Genomic DNA, 20,082 nt, shown 5'->3' on the forward strand with positions numbered 1-20,082 from the left:
TCCCATCCCAGAACATCATGAAGAGAAGGCCAGGGCAGTCTGGCAAGGAGGCACCAGGCAGATGGCACCTCCCTGGCAACTTAGAAGAAGACTTCCAGGAGGAGCCCTGGCTGGGACTGAGGACCATCAGCCACGCAGGCAACAAGTCACCAGGAGCATGAAGGTGACCACTACAGCAGCAAACAGCTCTTCACTGAGCAGACTAGAGAGCAAAGATCAGCTGAGAAACAGCTCACCTTGATCTTGAGGGACTTCTTCAGCTCTTTGATGACTGTCTCCCTGTCCTCCAGCTTAAGCCCCAGCCCCTCAGCATCGGTGATCTCTGCCCGCAGGGCCGCTGCCCGCAGCTCCGCAGGTGGGGTGGGCTGCAAAGGGCACCAGAGGGACAAGACACAGAATTGGTAGTTTAGGAAGAGTTCCACTTGCAGATGAGGCCACCAGGCAAGAGCAGGATTGTTCTCCACCTCCCTGAACCCTGTAGGCATCTGCTGCGCCCTCCCAGCTCTCTGCCCCACATCACACCCACCAGACAGCCTCCCTTCTCCTGCCAGGGGAAGCAGCAGGACCACAGGAGATGACAGAGCAACTCAAATGCTCCATCTGTGCCCAAGACCGCTGCCCCAGCTGAGGCCCACCTTGGTCTGTGGCCTGTCTGCATCATACTCTCCCTCCTGCATGGCTGTGGCCATCTTGTTCATGGTGGCGATGAGGATGCTGCAGGACTGGCGCAGACACTCGTAGGGGTTGATGCCCTGGGCACCGTAGATCTGCAAAGGAGGGGGAGAAAGTGGCAGGTGTCTGGAGGCTGGGGTCAGCTTTACAGCCCTCTTCCAACCCCCACCAATGCACACCACAGGCCTGGAGAGGCTGAAGTCTCCCTGGTGTGGCCACAGAGCAAAATCAGCCACGGGGAAGGATGGCACCGAGCAGGGCACCCTCCGTTGTTTGCAGTTCCCTGGTACATTTGTACAGCAATAGTGTGGCCAGCAGGACCAGGGCAGTGACTGTCCCCTGTGCTCAGCACTGGTGAGGCTGCTCCTCAGACACTGGGCTCAGTTTTGGGGTCCTCACTCCAACAAGGGCATTGAAGGGTGGCCTCTTCTCCAAAGGAACAAGACAAGAGGAAACAGCCTCAAGCTGCAGCAGGGGAGGCTCAGGCAGGACATGAGGAACATTACTTCCCCCAAAGGGTTGTGAAGCCTGGAGCAGGCTGCCCAGGGCACTGGTGGAGTCTCCATCTCCAGAGGGGTTTAAAAGCCAGGGAGCTGTGGTGCTGAGGGCCATGGTTTAGTGGTGACCTGGCAGTGCTGGGGGCAGGGTTGGGCTCAATCACTTGAAAAGGCTTTTCCATCCTAAATGGCTCTATGCTGGTACTCCCAGGAGCTTGTGCCAGCCTCCACACGTGCCACAGGCAGGTCTGCAGCACTGCAGGGAGACAGCTCCCAGCTTGACCCCACTGCAGCAGGGACCAAGGAGCAGCTGAGAGCAGCCTTCCTCACCTGCTCGCTCGCTTTGAAGGCCAGATCCTCCAGCTTCACAGCCAGCAGCCCCTCGTTCTCAGCCAGAGGAGCGATCATCTGTGCCCCAGCAGCAGCCACCTCCTGCAGCACGGCCACCACCCAGGTCAGGTGCTTGCGGCAGTCCAGGAGCGTGTCTGACACCTGGCGGTGGGACAGGAGCAGGGCGGTTGGCAAAGGCAGGCACGGAGGGGCTTCCCAGGTCGCTTCCCAGGCACAGGGGAAGCTCCCGGCTGCACAGCACCGGCCTCACCCTACCCTGAAGCTACTGAGACAGCTTCTGAAGCGCCCCCCACGAGATGGGAAACACCAGGGAAGACAGAAAGAAAGCTCAAGGCTGGAGAAGAGCAGGCGCTGAAGGCCGTGTCACAGCCCCAGCCACCACCACCACAGGCACCGCACACCGCCACGCTCCCTCCCCGGGGCCAGCAGGAGCGCCAGAGAGCCGCCAGCCTTCGCTGCTAGCCCCGAGCAGCCCCGAGCCGGCGGCAGGGGGCCGAGGGAGCCGCGCCGGCAGCTGACCTGCTGCCCGAAGCCCAGCGCCGCGGGGATGCCCGGAGCGTCGGTGCCGGGCATGCGGCGCCTGATCTTCTTGCAGAACTGCCTGATGTCGCTGCAGGAGGTCTCCAGGTCCTTCAGCAGGATGGCCAGGTCAGATGCCTCCTGCCCACCCTAGGGTGCAGAGAAAGGAGCTCACACAAAGGACAGAAGCTGAGGGGAAGCCACCCCCTCCCCGCTCAGAGCCAGCCCCAGCCTGTCCTACCTGCAGGAAGGATCGCAGCCGGCACACCTCCACCCCCATGCAGTCCAAGGCACTCTGGGTGAACTGCAGAGCACAGAGATGGGGGCCATCAGCTCAGGGCAAGGCAGAGACCAGTGAGGGGGCTGCTCTGGGGCAATGTGGGGCTTGTATCAGCAGCAGTGTGGCCAGCAGGAGCAGGGCAGTGATCATCCCTCTGCACTGGGTACCACTGAGGCTGCACCTCGAATATTCGGTTCAGTTTTGGGCCCCACACTCCAAGAAGGACATTGAGGGGCTGGAGTGTGACCAAAAGAAGGGCAGCAAAGCTGGTGAAAGGTCTAGAGCACAAGACTTGTGAGTGAGGGGCAGCTGAGGAGCCTGGGGTTGTTCAGCCTGGAGAAGAGGAGGCTGAGGGGAGACCTCCTGGCTCTCGGCAGCTCCCTGAGAGGAGGCTGCAGCCAGCTGGGGGTTGGTCTCTTCTCCCAAGGGACAAGCAACAGGACAAGAGGACATGGCCTCAAGTTGCACCAGCAGAGGTTTATGTTGGACAGGAGCAATTTCTTCCCCAGCTGGAACAAGCTGCCCAGGGCAGTGCTGGAGTCCCCATCCCTGGAGGGGTTTCAAAGCTGTGGAGCTGTGGTGCTGAGGGCCAGGGCTCAGTGGTGCCCTGGCAGTGCTGGGCTAAGGCTTGGACTCCATGATGCTAAAGATCTTTACCAACCAAACCAATTCTGTGATTCCATGACTCTGTTTGGTCTCAGGTGCTTCAGGACAGGCCCTCTCTGCACCACCCTGCCACAAGTCCAGGATGAGAACAGGTTTTGGGGACAGGACAGGGGCTGGGACAGGACACTGGCACTGCCCTTGGAGAATGGACTCAGGGTGGGGGGCAGAAAGGGTAAAGAGAGAAAACAAGTGACATGGGAAGGGTCAGGTTACCCTTCCCCACCTCACCTTGATGTGGTCAGCCAGCTGCAAGGTGCAGTCTTCAGCCTGGTCAGCCAGGTGGATGCTGTACAGATGCTGGGTGGAGAAGGAGAGCAGCAGAGCTCAGCACCCCTGAAACACTTCCACCACAGACTCAAACCAGCCCAGCAGGTGAGGAAATGCACAACAAAAGCCCTCAGGCAGCCAGGGCTTGGGCTAATTCCTGACTGGAAGTGAACTCTTGCAGTGACTCCCACCAGAGCCCCTCCCAAAGAGCTGGTGGCCCCTCACTCAAAGCCTCAGCAACCCTGACCTGCAGCTCAGAGGTTGAAACATAGGATGGGAGAACCACATCCCCTCAGCCTGCATCCTCCCAGGGACAGAGAACCCAGCCCCCAGGGAACACAGCCACAGGCTCAAGTCCTGTGTGCCCCAGAGGTGGAATCATCCATGGGAAAGTGCTACCAGTGAGCTTGTCAGTGTGCCACAGGAACACCATGCCCCAGGGCACTGTCTCCAGCAGCTGGAGGGAGGTTCTCCTCCCCCTCTACTCTGCCCTGGTGAGGCCACACCTGGAATATTGCATCTAGTTTTGGGCTGCCCAGTTCAAGAGGGACAGGGATCTGCTGGAGTGAGTCCAACAGAGAGCTACCAGGATGACTAAGGGCCTGGAGCACTGCCCTGTGAGGAGGTGCTGAGAGCCCTGGGGCTGTTCAGGCTGGAGAGGACTGAGAGGGGATTTAATCAATGTTTATCAATATCTGAGGGCTGGGGGTCAGGAGGGAGGGCACAGGGACAGGCTCTGCTCAGTTGTGCCTGTGACAGGCCAAGGAGCAATGGATAGAAACTCCAGCACAGGAGGCTCCACCTCAACATGAGGAGGAACTTTTTTACCATAAGGGTCAGAAATCCCTGGAACAGGCTCCTCAGAGAGGTTGTGGAGCCTCCTTCTCTGGAGCCTTTCCAGCCCCATCTGGATGTGTTCCTGTGTGACCTGTGCTGGATTGGATCCTCTGCTCCTGCTCTGGCAGGGGGGTTGGACTCGAGGACCTCCAGAGGTGCCTTCCAACCCCTAACACCCTGTGAGCACTGGTGAGGCTGCACCAGCTCCCCAGGAACAGCCCAGGCTTGGCCAGCCCCCCTTGGCTCCGTGGCCATACCTGGTAGTACTTGATGGCTTTGGTGAGGGGCTCCACGTTGACTGTCTCATCCAGCTGGTCCTTGTGCAGCAGCTCGATCAGGAAGTCGAGGGAGCGCTCGTGCACGCTCATCTCGGGGTACAGCATCCCCACCTTCTTGTACACCTCCACACTGCACTTGTTGAGGGCCCTGCCAGTGGAACACACACACATGGGGGCTTTGGCTGGGATGGGAGGGTGCTCCAGACAGCATCTGCAAGGGTTTTGCTGCTGGGAGCCCATCTCAGACCACTGCAACTCCTCCTGGGATCGCCAGCTGGACATCCCAAGGGGCTCTGTAGCTAGAGAGCAGTGAATGAAGGTCAACAGATCTGCAGCAAACCAGGGCAGGAGACAGGTTCCTTGTCCCAGGGGAAGGGAGCTCCAGGACAGAAAACCACTCAGCTCTCTAGGCCAGGACTAGTGATGGAGGCAGAAGACTCTGTGAGGTCGTCAGCAAGGGGATCTCTCAGCACCCTGGTTCAAACTGGGCCACCTTCCTGGGAGCAAAGCCTCAAGGTGAGACCTCTCCTTGGCCACAGCCATTCTGGTGCCTGATGGCATTTCCCAGTCACCAAGGAAGGCCCCAGCCCCGTGGTGCTGTCAGGGACAGCCTCACACTCATCAAACAGTCAGGATGATGCTCTGTGAAACCTTCCACACCAGACTAAGCCTTAGGCACTGGTGGAAGAGGGCATTGGGCTGCAGGGAGGAGCCTGCTCTGGGCAACTAAAGCCCAGAGTCAAGCCTGGATGCAATCCAGGTCAGCAAGAGACTGTGGCACATCTAAAGAAGGGCAATGAAGATGGTGAAGGGTCTAGAGCACAGGTGTTGTGAAGAGCAGCTGAGGGAAGTGGGGTTGGGTAGTCTGGAGAAAAGGAGGCTGAGAAGAGACCTTCTGGCTCTCTACAACTCCCTGAAAGGAGCCAGGTGGGAGTTGGTCTCTTCTCCCAGGGAACAAGTGGCAGGATGAGAGGAAACAGCCTCAGGTTGCACCAGGGGAGGCTTAGCTTGGACATGAGGAACAATTTCTTCCCCAAAAGGGCTGCCAATGCCTGGCCTAGGCCAGTGGTGGAGTCCTCATCCCTGGAGGGATTTCAGAGCTGTGGAGCTGTGGTGCTGAGGGCCATGGTTTGGTGGTGACCTGGCAGTGCTGGGCTAAGGGTTGGGCTCAACAGCTTTCAAGGCCTTTCCCAGCCTAAACGTTTCTGCATTCCATGATTCTATCTCCTGGCAGGGCAGACACAAAAATCTGTGCAGCCAGTTTACTCCTGGCCTCAAGCCATGGTCACAGCTGAAAGATGAGCAACATGTGCCAGAGAACTGGCTCCCTGCATGTGCCAGTTCTTGGGAGGAAAACAAGGAAGGAGCTAGAGGAGAAGCAAACCCTCCTCTCACAAGGCAGTGAGAGATCCCAAACCTCTTTCCCCGCAGAGGGACAGCCCTGCTAGGAGGCTGCTGAGCTCCTCCTCCCTGCTGCCACGGGGGGTGAGGAGCAGGGCTGGGTACTCACTGTTCATATTTGTGCAGGGTGGCCTGCAGCAGGCTGAGGGAATAAACCAGGCCAGCAGCGAAGCTCAGCTGCTCGCCCGCCGCTCCCCGCAGCCCGCTGCGCTCGGCGCAGTTCTCGTTCAGATCAAACTTCTCCTGAGCCTGTTTGCTGATCAGCTCAGCCTGGAAGAGGAGAGGACAAACCTTCAGAGCCTCCCCAAGCTTGCTCTGAGCTGTTCTGCTCGGCCACAGACCGGCCAAACTCTCCCCCCCCCCCCCAAGGCAGGTCTTCTGCACAACAGAAGGGGAGTAACCCCCTGGCCACTGCTGTGGCACCCAGGCTCACACCCCCCAGCCCTGCCTGAACCGGGAGCCCTGAGCCACCAGTGCCACAGCTGCTCTTTCCTCTCCTCTATCACATACAGGGGGGTAGGGAGCAGGGAGTGGGGAAGCTGCTAGGAGCCCCCTGGTGTGCCCAGGGGGTGGCTCTTGTGCCGTTTGTAGATCACAAACACAGCTTCAGTCTGGCAAGTTTGTGTTGGGGGGGTCTGAGGGGGGGCATCTCCCAGGCAGCCTGCTGCAGGCAGCCACCACACCTTGCAGATGAGGCGAGGGATGAGCAGCAGCACCAGCACGCAGTCGTGGTCCCCTCCGTGGCGCAGGAAGCTGTCGGGCATGAAGGAGGTGAGGAGCGCGAGGTGGCGGTTGGCCTGCTGCACCTCCATCTGCCGCAGCTCCATCTCGATGGCCTGCAGACACGGCACAGCACAGCTCAGCTCCGGCCAGCAGGGGCAGCTGGGACAGCCTCCCCGCCGGCCCTGCCGCTCCCGGACCGACACGGGCTTGGCCACGAGGAGGAGCTGGAGCTGCCCTCCGGTGAGGGCAGGCTGAGGGAGCTGGGGCTGTGCAGGCTGGAGAGGAGAAGGCTCCAGGGAAACCTCACTGTGGCCTTCCAGGATCTGCAGGGGGCTACAAGAAAGCTGGGGAGGGACTTTTGAGGGTGTCAGGGAGGGATAGGACTGGGGGGATGGAACAAAACTAGAAATGGGGAGACTGAGATTGGATGTGAGGAAGAAGTTGTTCCCCAGGAGGGTGGTGAGAGACTGGCACAGGCTGCCCAGGGAGGTGGTGGAAGCCTCATCCATGGAGGTTTTGAAGGCCAGGCTGGATGTGGCTGTGAGCAACCTGCTGCAGTGTGAGGTGTCCCTGCCCATGGCAGGGGATTGGAACTGGCTGAGCCTTGAGGTCCCTTCCAGCCCTGACAGTTCTGTGATTCTGTGAAGGTGTTTTGGGGCACAGTGATTGTGAAATGGTTGAGTTCTCAGCTCTTGGAGAAGTTAAGGGGGAGAGGTGGGGGCAGCAGAACTTCCACCTTGGACTGCTGGAAAGCAGGTTGGATCTGTTTAGGAACCTGATTGGGAAGCAGCCCTGAAAGGGCAGAGGAGTCCAGGAAGGCTGAACATTCTTGGATTGAACATGAGGAACAATTTCTTCCCCTTGAGGGCTGTCAAGGCCTGGCCCAGGCTGCTCAGGGCTGTGGTGGAGTCCCCATCCCTGGAGGGCTTTCAAAGCCACGTTTGTGTGGTGCTGAGGGCCATGGTTCAGTGGTGTCCTGGCAGTGCTGGGTTAACAGCAGTGAGAGTCCAGCTCCCCTGATGGGCAGCAGCAGAATGAGGATCTCTCAGGGCCTTTTGGTTGCACTGTGGCCAGGAGCAGAGCAGGGGAGGCTCTGCACAGCCCACACCACCCCCACTGGCACACAAAGCACCCAGGAGGAGCGGAGGAGATGTTTTTCCTCTCCATTAAGCTGCTCTACTTGATGAAGCCCCCCACAGGGGAAAGGACACATCCTGCTCAGCCCCCGGGGCTGGTGCAGAGCTCTGGTGCTGGCCCTACCTTAGCATGGGCTTTTGTCTCTGCAAATTTAATCTTGAAGTCAAACATCTCGGGGGGAGGCTGCTGCTGCTTCTCGGCAGAGGCTTCCTGCTGACTCATGAGCTCTCGGTTCACGTCCTGGGCACAGGAGAGATGAGACAGAGCCTGGAGGAGATGTGTGACCTCACACCCCCACAGCTCACCTCCCCACAGCCCTGCCTCAGGGAGCACCAGGGCTCCTTGTGCAGCACACACAGTGATGGATGGAGGGGAGAGGAACACAAGAGCTTCCCGAAGGCTCGGCTGACTGCACGCAGTGTGAAAGCCAAGGAGCCAAGCCAGGCTCACCCCCCAGCTCCTCCCACTGCCAGCACAGACCCAGGGGACCCAGCCCAGAGCTGCAACAGCCCCATGCTGCTCTCTCCTGTCCAGGACTCGGTTCCCAAGCAGCCCAGTGCAGTGAGAGGCTGGAACAACCCTGTGCTCCCAAATATTTACAGAGCTGACTTCAGCAGAGGCTCTGCCAGCCCCATCTGGACACAGGCTGAGGGCCAGGCAGGGCTGCCAGAGGTCACAACAACTCTGGTACTGCTGGGGGTTCCCAGGACAGCTCCATCAGGAACCTGCACTCCAGGCTGTGGGTAACAAGCTCACCATGAGCCCAGAAGGTCTCCTGGGGTGCCTCTAGAAAAGTGTGACCTGCAAGGTCAAGGGAGATTTTCCTCCCCCTTTACTCTGCCCTAGGGAGGCCACATGTGGAGTACTGGGTCCAGCTCTGAGCTCCCCAGTTCAAGAGACAGGGAACTACTGGAGGGAGTCCAGGAGAGACTGGAGGCTCTCAGCCTTTCCTCCTCATAGTGATGTTCCAGCCCTGGGGTTGTGGAGCCTGGAGAAGAGCAACCTGAGAGGGGATCTGAACAATGCTCAGCAAGGCAGGGGGCAAGAGGAGGGAGCCAGGCTCTTTCCAGTGGTGCCCAGTGACAGGACAAGGGGCAACAGGCATGAACTGGAACCCAGGAGGTTCCACTTGAACATGAGGAGAAAGTTCTTTGCTGTGAGGGTGCTGGAGCCCTGTCTCAGGCTGCCCAGAGAGGTTGTGGAGTCTCTTTGTCTGGAGAGGTTCCAAACCCACCTGGACACTGTGATCCTGGGCAAGCTGCTGTGGGTGCCCCTGCTTTAGCAGGGGTTTGGACCAGATAATCCCCAGAGATCACTTCCAGCCCTCCCCACCCTGGGGTTCTGTGGTCACCCATCTGTGCCACAAGAGCAGCGGTCCCCAGGGGTCACCTCCTCCAGGAAGGCTCTTGCCCACGCACGCTTGGCTCTCCTGTCCCCCAGGCTGGCTCCCCAAGGCTCAGCAGCTGCCCCAGGGAGGGCAGGGCAGCAAAGGGCCACACCTGCAGGTGTGCTGTGAGCTCTCTGTACTTCTTGATGGTCTGCTGGTAGTCGGCCACGGTCTCCTGCGCCGCCTCCACGCGCTTCTCGGCCTGCCGCACCCTGGCGGTGGCCATGTCCAGCTGCTCCCGCAGCTCCAGCTCGGTCTCCCGGGCGTTCTCCTGCAGCTCGTCGTTCATCTCGTTCATGGCTTCCTGCCAAGGCACGGCAGCTCGGGGTTACGCGCACGGACAGGCTCGTGTGCCGGCCCGGCGAGCCGCAGGGCAGCGCAGGGGGCGCCCGGCAGGGCTGCGGCGCTCAGAAGCGGCGCCGACAGCAAGCGCTGCAGGGAGGGGGCCCAGCGCCCCCTGGCGGTGCTGCCAGGCAGTCCCCAGCGCCCCGAGTGCCTTGGCTGCCCGGCAGCCAGCCGGACCAGCCCCCAGGGCAGCCCAGGCAAGGAGCCAGGGGCACAAGCCCTCCAGCACCAGCTCCCTCCCCAGGGCAGCCCAGGCAAGGAGCCAGTGGCACAAGCCCTCCAGCACCAGCTCCCTCCCCAGGGCAGCCCAGGCAAGGAGCCAGGGGCACAAGCCCTCCAGCACCAGCTCCCTCCCCAGGGCAGCCCAGGCACGGAGCCAGGGGCACAAGCCCTCTGGCACAAGCCCTCCAGCACCAGCTCCCTCCCCAGGGCAGCCCAGGCAAGGAGCCAGGGGCACAAGCCCTCTGGCACAAGCCCTCCAGCACCAGCTCCCTCCCCAGGGCAGCCCAGGCAAGGAGCCAGGGGCACAAGCCCTCTGGCACAAGCCCTCCAGCACCAGCTCCCTCCCCAGGGCAGCCCAGGCAAGGAGCCAGGGGCACAAGCCCTCTGGCACAAGCCCTCCAGCACCAGCTCCCTCCCCAGGGCAGTTTATCTTACCAGGTCCCCAACGGTCTCGCGCAGTTCCCGGACCTTCTCCTCCAGGTCCAAGTTTCTCTCTGTCAGAGTCTCCACCATCTCTTCAGCACCCAAAGCAGCATCCACCTGCAAGGCCACCCCACATCAGGCTCCAGGCTGGAGCTCACACTGCAGCAAGCAGCTCAGAAGTCCTTGTCCAGCGCTGAGGGCTCAGCCTGAGCTGTGGGGCGCGGCTGACGAATCCACCTCCCCACGCTGGTGGAGAAGCTGCCCACGAGCCAGCAATGTGCTCTTGTGGCCAAGGAGGTCAATGGTCTCCTGGGGTACATTAGGAACAGTGTGGCCAGCAGGTCAAGGGAGGTTCTCCTCCACCTCTACTCTGCCCTGGGGAGGCCGCATCTGGAGTGCTGGGTCTAGACCTGGGCCCTCCAGTTCGAGAGAGACAAGGAACTACTGGAGAGAGTCCAGTGGAGGCCACCAGGGTGCTGAGGGCCCTGGTTTGGTGGTGAGCTGGCAGTGATGGGTTAATGGTTGGACTCGAGGATCTTAAAAGGTCTCTTCCAACCAAAACGGCTCTGTGATTGCATCTCCTGTGCTCAAGAGCCACCCCCTGGCCAAGCAGAGAGCAGCAACTCCACTGCTGGAACGAGGTTTGCCTCGGGGCAGGGACTCTGAAGTGTCAGCCCCTGCAGTGCTATCCCCAAGCACAGCTCTCCAGACACCTGTCCCAGGGGGTGTCCCCATGCTGCCTTACAGAAGCTGCTCCATGCTCCAAATGACCACAGACCTCCCTCCCTGCCCATCCCCTCCCCAGGGCCCTCACCTGCTCCTTCAGCTCATCAACCGTTTTCTCTGCCTGCTTCACCTCCTCCTGCAGCTTCTCCCTCTGCTGTCTCAGGGACTCCAGCTCGGTGTTCTTCTTCTCCATTTGCTTTTGGAGCTTCACATGCTCCTGCTTCTCTGAGGCAGACAAGTCTCTCATCCTGAGAGAGAGCAAGCAGACCCATCACAGCCCAGCAGAGAGCCAGGTACCAGGGCAGCAGAGCCTGAAGCAGTGGTGCTGAGGGCCAGGAGTGACCTAGCAGTGCTGGGTTAATAGTTGGACTTGATGAGCTTCAAGGTCTCTTCCAACCTAAACTGCATGACTCTGTGATGAGGCCCCTGCATGAACAGCCCCCACAGCCCCAAAACACCTATGGCCCAGGGTCTGCAAGTGCTGGGGCATCTCTCACATGGACCTTCTACCTCCTGCCCCAAACACACTGCTTTGGACGTCCCTGCAAGGCACTTTCTTGTGTTTCCTCTCAGGAGGGGATGCTTGCACCTCTTCCACCTGCTCCTGGCCTACAGGAACAGCTGGCTTTGAGCTGGTGGCTGCACCAAAGACCACACAGCATCCTGTGCACACTGAAGAGAGGCAGCAGCAGTGGGGTGGTCACCAAAGGTCTGAACCTCCAGGACAAAACTTCCAGAGAGAAAAGCCCCAGAGCCCCAAGCCCTGGCCTTGCCCAGGGAAAGGCAGCAACCTGAAGCAGGATGACCTAAACAGGAGGAGTCTGGGCCCTGTCCAGGTTGCTTGGATAAACCTGTGGCTGTGCTGGAGGAGCAGAGCACTGTGTACATGGAGAGATGAAGCACAGGAGCTTTCTGAAGTGGCTCTTTTTCTGCAGTGACAGGAGACTCTCCCTTCTCTGGCACGTGCTTAAAGGAGCACCAGAGCTCAGGAGCAGTCCCAGAGCTGATGGTTGGACCAGCAGCTGCTCTGGAGAAGGATTTGGCTCAGTGCTCTGATGCAAACTGCTGTGTGTGAGATGCTCTGGGAAGGAACTTCATGGGCAGCCCTCCAGCCTCTGGAGAACACAAGTGGTGTCCTACCTCACAAGGGCTTCCTTGAGTCTTGCATTCTGCTCTTCCAGCTGTTTGACCTGGTAACTGGAGGCTGCTCCATCTGAGCCTGCAGTGAAAGCAAACATTGTGTGCCTGGGCTGCAGCCCACAGAGCCAGCTCTGCCAGCAGCAGCGAGGGCAACACCTCAGTCCCTCTCCTGAGCCAGAGCCGGAGCCTGCTGCACAGCACTGGTGCTTGAAGGCTGGGAGCTTGCCCCTGATGCCCTCAAAGCCATCCAGTGCAGATGAAGAACTACCAGTAGAAGAACTCCTAGTGCAGGTGAAGGACCACCTTGCAGACTGGGCCTGAGACACCAGGCAGTGGCAGACTCACAGCTGGCTGGAGTGCTCCCTCCTGGCCCTCACAGCTTGGTGCAAGCAAACCCAACCCAAAGACACTTCCACATCTCCCTGCAGGTCACTCCTGTCCTTCCCACATCTTCCTAACCCCTCAACACATCACCTTCCTCAGCCTGCCCAGTCAGCTGCTGCTTCCACAAGTCTGAGTCTGTTTCCAGCCAACCCTGCAAGGGTTTAATGGTGGCTTGGCCTCTTCTGGGTGTAACTTTGAACCCCAAGAGCCAAGAGGCTGCAGGGCAATCACCACTGGTCCTGCAGGGTAAATGCAGTGGGGTTTGGGAGCTGTGCTTGGGGCAGAGCTGGGGCAGGGAGCAACAAAAGCTGTTGTGTTGCCTCCTACATAAAGTCTGCCCCAGTCACACAGCTCCTGGGGTGGGATCTACCTTCTCCAGGGAGAAGGACACCTATCAAAACAACTTGACAGAACAAGAGGAAAGGGCATCAAGTTGTGCCAGGAGAGGTTTAGGTTGGACATGAGGAGCAATTTCTTCCCCAAAAGGGTTATCAAGGCCTGGCCCAGGCTGCCCAGGGCAGTGGTGAAGTCTCCATCCCTGGAGGAGTTTCAGAGCTGTGCAGGTGTGGTGCTGAGGGCCATGGTTTGGTGGTGACCTGGCAGTGCTGGGTTAGGGGTTGGACTTGATGATCCTGAAGGTCTTTTCCAACCCAAGCAATTCTGTGATTCTATCACTCTAACCCTGAGCCCCTTCAAGCCCAGGAGAGGAACAGTCAGCAGCTCCACCTCTGCCTTCTCCACGAGGCTGAAAGCCAAGAGAAGACAACTCTGAGCTGCTGCTTCCCTGCCCACGTGTGATGGTCACAACTGCTCCCACTGAGCAGGGCTGGGAATGCAGCACAAAGTCTCTAAGGCTGCTTGGGAAGCACAGAGGCAAAGCCTCAGTGCCACCACAACCAGCAGTGAGGAGGCATCACTGCTCCAGTGCAGTGCTCTCCAGAGCACAGCAGTGCTCTCCCCGCAGCGAGGAGCTCCCTTGCGCGGTGGGACCCAGGCTGAGACCAGCACACAGCTGCCCCTTCCTCACCTTTCTCTTCAATCTCATGCTTCAGGATCTCCAGGTCCATGGTGAGGTATTCCACCTTCTCTTTCAGGGAGTCCACCTCCTGCTGCAGGGACTCTGCTCTCTCCTCTGCCATCTCCTTGTCCAGGGTTGCCATCTCGATGGCATCAGCCGTGTCTGCCATCTCCTCCATGTAGCGCTCCTTGGCCTCCAGGGCATCTTTGGCTTCCTGGGGTCAAGCACATGTGGGTGAGCAGCCCCTGGGAGCCCCAGGCTCTCTCTTCCAGGACAGATCCTCTCACAGACAATGGGCCTCAAACAACTGCCTCTCATCCCCAAGGAGGATCAAGTCCCACTAGCAGCAGCTTATCTGGGCCGAGATGGGAAGGCCCAGGGTGCTCCAACTGCCCTGGAGCCTCTGCCCTGCTCCACAGCTTCCCACCCACAGCAGAGCCCAGCAGAAAAGCAGCTGCAGGCAAGGAGAGGCAGAGATGAAAGCAAATACACCAGCTTGGACTGGAGCAATCAAACACTAGGGACTCTGCCTCAGGTGGCACCAGGGGAGGCTTAGGTTGGACATGAGGAACATTTTCTTCCCCTCGAGGGTTGCCAAGGCCTGGCCCAGGCTGCCCAGGGCAGTGGTGGAGTCTCCATCCCTGGAGGGGTTTCTCAGTCATGTAGGTGTGGTGCTGAGGGACATGGTTTAGTCATGACCTGGCAGTGCTGGGTTAAGGGTTGGAGACTCCATGAGCTTAAAGGCCTCTTCCAACCCAAAGGATTCCAAGATTTATCCTTCTCTGTTGCTTCAGTGTAATCCAGAAGCAAGAGGAAGAACAAGCTGCTGCTCCTCAAACAGTGAAGAGTCAAAGACAAGCTCAGGGCCTCTACCAGGCAGGGGTGGCCATTCCAAACATCATTCCAGAGATCCAGGGACAGCAGGAAAGCCCAGGCTGCCCAGTCAGCAGACCCCACAGGATCACCAGGGAGCCTCTTCCTATGGCCTGGCTCTCTCAGGTGGATCTGAAACCTCAACACACAGCCACAGTCCTAAAGCTCCAGGAGGGCACTTCTGTAGGAAGTCAGCTGCAACATCTCCAAGAGCTTTACTTAAGCTTTTGAAGGTGGGACTGGTGCTTTACCAGCAGGTCTGGAGTGTGACTGGTGCCCTCCTACAGTGCTGGTGGCCTGCAGCAGCAGATTAAGCCAGAGGCACAGGGCTGCTCGTGCCTGCAAGTTGAGGTGTGAGCCTTGCTCCTCAACCATCACACTCTTCATCTCCAGCTATCAAAGCAAACCACCTCTAATGTCAGCTCCTCTTACCCTGCACAAGAGCCTCTCACACAGGTTTGCAGCAGCTGAGCTAGCCCTGGGCCCAGCTCTCCCTTTGCCAGCCCCAGGACAGGAGCTGCCCAGCTCCCAGGGGCCACTCACCTTCTTGGCCTCCTTCAAACGCTTCTGGAGATCAGCCTGCTGCTCCTGCATTTTGCTCTTCCATTCCTGCACCTGCTCCAGCTGGATCTTGTACTTCTCCAGCTCTTTAAGCTTTGCTTTGTCTTCATTTCTCTTTATCTTCAGAGTTTCCAGCTTCTCCTCCAGGTCCCTGACTTGAGAGCGGAGATTCTCCTCCTCCTACAACATCAAACCAAGAATCACCAAGAGGAGCAGCAGCTCCCTTTGAGCTCCAGGGGCACTCATTTAACCCTCAGGGAACCTGGCCCTGCACTGTGGCATGGTTTCTGGGGCACCTTCAAGAAGAGCAGCCCTCTGCAGCTGCAGACCCCACCTGTCAGTTCAGCCTCTGGGCCTTCACTGCACACACGAGGTGTGGCAGGAGTCCCCCAGCACCCTGGCAGAACCTTCTGGGCTGCCAAAAGCTCCTGAGCAGAGTCACAGAACGGTCTGGGTTGGAAGGGACCTCCAAAGGTCATCCAGTCCAACCCCCTGGGCACTCAGCAGGGACATCCTCAACCACATCAGGTTGCCCAGAGCCCTGTCCAGCCTCACCTTGAATATCTGCAGGGATGGAGCCCCAACCACCTCCCTGGGCAACCTGTTCTGGTGTTCCACCACCCTCATGGTGCAGAACTTGTTCCTAACATCCAATCTAAATCTGCTCTGCCCTTGTCCCTCATCCTGTCCCTGCAGGCCTTTGCAAACAGTCTCTCTCCACCCTTCTTGTAGCCCCCTTCAGGTACTGAAGGTCTCTATTAGGTCTCCCTGGAGACCTCTTCCCCAGGCTGAACAGCCCCAGCTCCCTCAGCCTGTCCTCCTTTTACCCTCACTGGGCTCTCTGGGTGCCTGAATCCTTTAAAACAAGCCAGCCCAACTCCCTTCAAGAACATGGCATGGCCAGGTTCTCCCCTCAGCAGCCCTCCCTACCTCCCTCCCTCCTCCTGCTCTGAGCAGAGCCACAGCATGCAAGGCTCAGGTCCCCATGGACAGAACAGGATCCTGCAGAAAGGCTGCACCAACCCAAGGTGCAGACATCCAGTGGAGTTAGTTGTTAGTGAGGGACTCACAATGTGCTCACACACACACATGGGGTGCACCTCAAACCCTCTGGTCACTGTGCTCCTCCCCCAGGCCCTCCTCATGGAGCACAGCAGAGCAGTGTACAGAGGTCCCCACTGTCACCCTGGGGCAGCCAGGTACAAGCCTAAAACCCTGGAATCCTCCAACCCTGCCCTGGGCTCTGCTGTGCCCCACACCAGGCAGCACAAGGCCCCTCTCTCTCCAAGGCTTTTCTGGCCTCTCACCTGCAGCAAGACAGGTGCTGGGCAGCACCCCTCTGGACTCACCTTTGCTGCTCTAGGGGCATTTGGGAGTCACCATGAAACCAGCCTTACCTTGTGGCTCCCTGCAATTCCCTGAAAGGAGGCTGGAGCCAGGTGGGAGTCAGGCTCTTCTCCCAAGGAACAACTGACAGGATGAGAGGAATCTGCCTCAAGTTTTGCCTGGGGAGGTTTAGGTAGGACATGAGGAACAATTTCTTCCCCAAAAGGGTTGTGAAACCCTGGCCCAGGCTGCCCAGGGCAGAGATGGAGTCCCCATCTCTGGAGGGGTTTCAAAGTCCTGGAGCTGTGGTGCTGAGGGCCAGGGCTCAGTGGTGCCCTGGCAGTGCTGGGTTAAGGGTTGGACTCCATGAGCTTAAAGGTGTTTTCCAACCTGAACAGTTCCATGATTCCAGAAGCTACAGCCTGAGGAGGACACTAACACCTGTATGCAATGGCCCAGGGACAGCTGCACAGTGACACAGACCTGCAGCTGGCTCCTGGAGCATCATCTGCAGCCCACAGTGGCTGAAAGGACAGCCAGCATATGCAAAAGCCACAGGGGCTGGAGGTTTCCAAGCAGATGTGCACACAGCTTCCTCAGGGGTCACACCCCCCAGCTGTTAGGGAAAATGTAGACTGGAGCTGCTGTAAAATCCATCCAGAGCTGGCCCTGTGTCTCTAGAGGGCTCTGCTGTAACCGGAGAGCCACCCACCCAGGAAGGGAACCACCACTGGAACAGCACCAAGGCAAGAAGCTAGCACCCAGCCACATGTGAGCTGTTACTGGGGGTGTTAGGTGGGAAGTCAAACCCTCAGCTCTCTCTTGTGGAGCTGATGGAGCAGTTTCCACATGCATGCTCAAACCAGAGCCCTGGGGCAGTGGTCACCTGGCCCTCCTGGAGACAGGGAGATGCTGCTGAGCTGTGCTGGAGACAGAGAACACTGCAGTTACCCTGGGCTCACCTGCACACAGCCAAACAGCTCCTGCCTCATGGGATGGGAGGGTGGCTGAGGCTGGGGAAGCTGAGTGGAGGTCTCAGCTCAGTGGTGCTGAACAGCCCAGGCTGCCCAGGGCCTCCTCCGGCCAAGCTCCGTCTGTCCCCGAGCACCAGGCGCTAGACCCTCCCGGTGCCTGCCCCTCCCCAGCCAGGCCCAGCACTCACCTGGCCACAGAGCTTACCTTTGTGGGTGAGGGAACTGGAGGTGCCACTGGTGAGGTGAGGGAGGGGCTGGGGATCACTGGGGCCACCAGTGGTGTCTGGGCAGGCGTGCTGGGCTCGCTGCTGCTCATCTCCCCGCCCGAGGCGGAGGCCGAGCCCGAGGGCCCGGCCGTGCCGCTCGACGCCGCTGAGGTGGGGGTCCGGGTGGGCTGCAAAACGAGGGCAGGGAGTCAGCTGAGAACATCTGGGGGGGAGAGGACACCTTCCAGGACCAGGCCCCGTTTCTGTGACACCATTTCAGCTCCACTTTCCCTTCACCAGGGTGCTTTTCACGGTCAGCCAGTCTCTGGGCTCACAGCACCGACGAACCCCGAGCACGGCCAGGGTGGGGACGTGGATGGCAAACCAGCTCTGGCTGGGCAGGGCATGGCCATGGCCCCACTGCTCCCAGCCCCACAGCATGCCCAGCACCACTGCAGAGCCTCCTGGAGGAGTCAAAACTCAGAGGTAACCACTTGTGAAGGGAAAGGTCACTGACAGCTGAACCAAGCTGCATCACTCCAGAGCGGCCAAGCTGCCCTCTCCTCCCTCCTGCAGCAGTGAGGACAACAAAAGACTGCCAGAAATCTGTGCCACATCTCTTTCCTGGCACTGCCACATCTCTCAGCACTGCTGCTGTGGGCACAGAGCCATCTCCTTGCTCCCCTGGCGAGGTCAGGTCACACCCTGGGGGCTCAGGAGGTGAGGGCAGACCCTACCCAGGGGCCAGAACCAGAAATAATGAAGCTCCTTGGTGGTGCTTGCAGAGGGTTTGGTGTTCCAGCTCCAGAAGATGGGAGAGCAAAACCACAAAGCACACTGAGATGGGAACGGGGAAGGTTTCACCCCATCCATCCTCCACATCTGGAACACATCTGCTGCTTGGCACTGGCAGGAGCCTGAGCCAGGAGCTGCCCTGCAGGGTGTCCCCAGCAGCTTGCTGGGGACACAAGAGGTGCCCAGGGCTGCACCCACTGCCTGCAGCCAGCCCAGCTCGGGTGCCCCAGCACCAGCTTTGAGGGGAACAGAAGGAGACAATGAGAGAGCAACAAGAGTTCACCAGAGCCCAGGGGAAACCAGTGGAGCTTGGAGGACCCAGAGCAGCAGAGCTGCTTCACCAGTGCTGAGGAGGCTGTTAATTGCTGGCTGGGGACCCAGCCACAGTAACCCAGGTGTCAGGAGCAAGGGAAGCCAAGGGCAGTGCCAGGCCTGCCAGCTCTGCTGCTCCCCTCATGGACTCTGCAGCACTCACCCCTGTGGCACCTAATGCTGGGTAAATTAACTCCCTGACTTTGCATTTCCCTCCTCCAGACTGGGCTTGAGTGCACTGCAGCTTGGCAAGGGGCATGGCTCACCCCAGGCTGGCCAGGCATGGCCACACACACAGCTGGGCACAGGCACTGGCACTGCCAGGCACGGACTAGGACACAGCAGGAGCTGTGCAAGCCCCAGCCTGGGCACAGTCTCTGTGGCACCAAGCCACCCCTGTGCCATCTCCAAGGCCCACAGCACTCAGAACAAGGCCCTTGTTCTTGTTCTTGTTCCTGCTGCTTTAGGGCTTCAAAGCCCTGCTCAGAGTGAGCCCTCAGCTGCTGAGGGGACAGCAGCATAGCCAGGGACACACCAGGAGCAATTCCACTGCTCATCACATCTGAAGAGCTGGAAACCTTAGAGACCCACAGCTTTCCCTCACCCCAACTGCCAAGGGCAGGTCCAAGGGATGGACTTCCTTCCAGCCAGGGTGAAAATGCAGTGGGGCATCCCCTGGAGCCTCCATCTCCATCTGGTTCCTGGCCAGTGTGGGTGGAAGGCCAAAGGAGGAGGAGGAGGAGGTCAAGCAGGACATCCACTCTGGCTCCTCTCCAGCACAGAGAGCCAGAACACCATCCCAGCTGGAGGCAATGGCACAGGATCCCCACAGGATGGTGAGGGCTGGGAGAGACCTCTCAAGGTCATTTAGTCCAAGCCCCTGCAAGAGCAGATCACCTACAGTAAATCACCCAGGAACAAATCCAGGGGGGAGCTGCATACTCTCCAGAGAAGGCAACTCCACAACCCCTTGGGCAACCTCTTCCAGCACTCTGCCACCCTCAAGAGCTCTCCAGGACTTGTCCCAGTAATGGGCAAGCTCCCAGCTGGGACTGGAAACCAACTCAAAAGCAACAGCAGCAAACCAAAGCTGCTTACCTTGAGCTCACTCCTCTGCCTCACAGGGGGCTCACAGTAAAACCCTGCCCTGCCTCCAGAGCTTGGGGAGATCTTAAGCCTAGGGAAGGAGCAGTGGACTCCCCCCTCACACTGAGCTCACATTGTCCTGTCACACATTTTACCACCCATGAGGTCCCACCCTGGCCTAGGGTCCTTGGCCTGCAGTGCCAAAACGACAGACAACAAAGTGTTTGGGGGAGGGGTAAGGGAGGTGCCTGGCAGTGAGGATCCCAGTCCCCTGGGACTGAAGGACTCCCTCCCTGCCTTGGCTTGAGTTTCTTCTACAAGCCAGGGAAAACAAAAGCCCCCAGGGAAAATAAAGCCCCCAGAGTGCTCCTTTACAGCAGAGAACAGTAACTGTGGGTTGTTCCCAAACTCTAACTTGGCTGCTCCAGAGCTCTCTGAGCATTCCTCTCCATGGCTCGCTCTCCTCCATGTGCCCCCTTGCAAGCCACATCCCACTGGCTCAGATTATGATGGGTCAGCATCTATCAGGCTCAGGTCTAACACAGGAGGGTGCTGGGTGCCCAGGGTCAGCACCATCAGGCTCAGGTCTAACACAGGAGGGTGCTGGGTGCCCAGGGTCAGCACCATCAGGCTCAGGTCTAACACAGAAGGGTGCTGGGTGCCCCCGACCGCGGGT

The 20,082-nt window shown here is 59.2% G+C and overlaps 1 protein-coding gene across 1 annotated transcript in view; it reads right to left on the reverse strand.

The window, feature by feature from the left end:
• DCTN1 (dynactin subunit 1) overlaps positions 1-20,082 on the reverse strand; it is a 51,904-nt gene that overhangs the window by 6,158 nt on the left and 25,664 nt on the right. Inside the window, exons 8-24 of the mRNA XM_054172229.1 lie at positions 17,213-17,401; positions 14,690-14,887; positions 13,283-13,487; positions 11,872-11,950; positions 10,820-10,979; positions 10,018-10,122; positions 9,128-9,319; positions 7,752-7,868; positions 6,452-6,604; positions 5,878-6,038; positions 4,347-4,515; positions 3,214-3,282; positions 2,281-2,343; positions 2,040-2,189; positions 1,500-1,661; positions 636-767; positions 237-365 (exon numbers count right to left, since the gene is read on the reverse strand). Of these exons, the coding sequence (XP_054028204.1) occupies positions 237-365; positions 636-767; positions 1,500-1,661; positions 2,040-2,189; positions 2,281-2,343; positions 3,214-3,282; positions 4,347-4,515; positions 5,878-6,038; positions 6,452-6,604; positions 7,752-7,868; positions 9,128-9,319; positions 10,018-10,122; positions 10,820-10,979; positions 11,872-11,950; positions 13,283-13,487; positions 14,690-14,887; positions 17,213-17,401 (2,433 nt within the window). The remainder of the gene's footprint in view (positions 1-236; positions 366-635; positions 768-1,499; positions 1,662-2,039; positions 2,190-2,280; positions 2,344-3,213; positions 3,283-4,346; positions 4,516-5,877; positions 6,039-6,451; positions 6,605-7,751; positions 7,869-9,127; positions 9,320-10,017; positions 10,123-10,819; positions 10,980-11,871; positions 11,951-13,282; positions 13,488-14,689; positions 14,888-17,212; positions 17,402-20,082) is intronic.

This window comes from Dryobates pubescens, chromosome 23, assembly GCF_014839835.1.
Source record: "Dryobates pubescens isolate bDryPub1 chromosome 23, bDryPub1.pri, whole genome shotgun sequence".
Lineage (NCBI taxonomy): Eukaryota > Metazoa > Chordata > Aves > Piciformes > Picidae > Dryobates > Dryobates pubescens.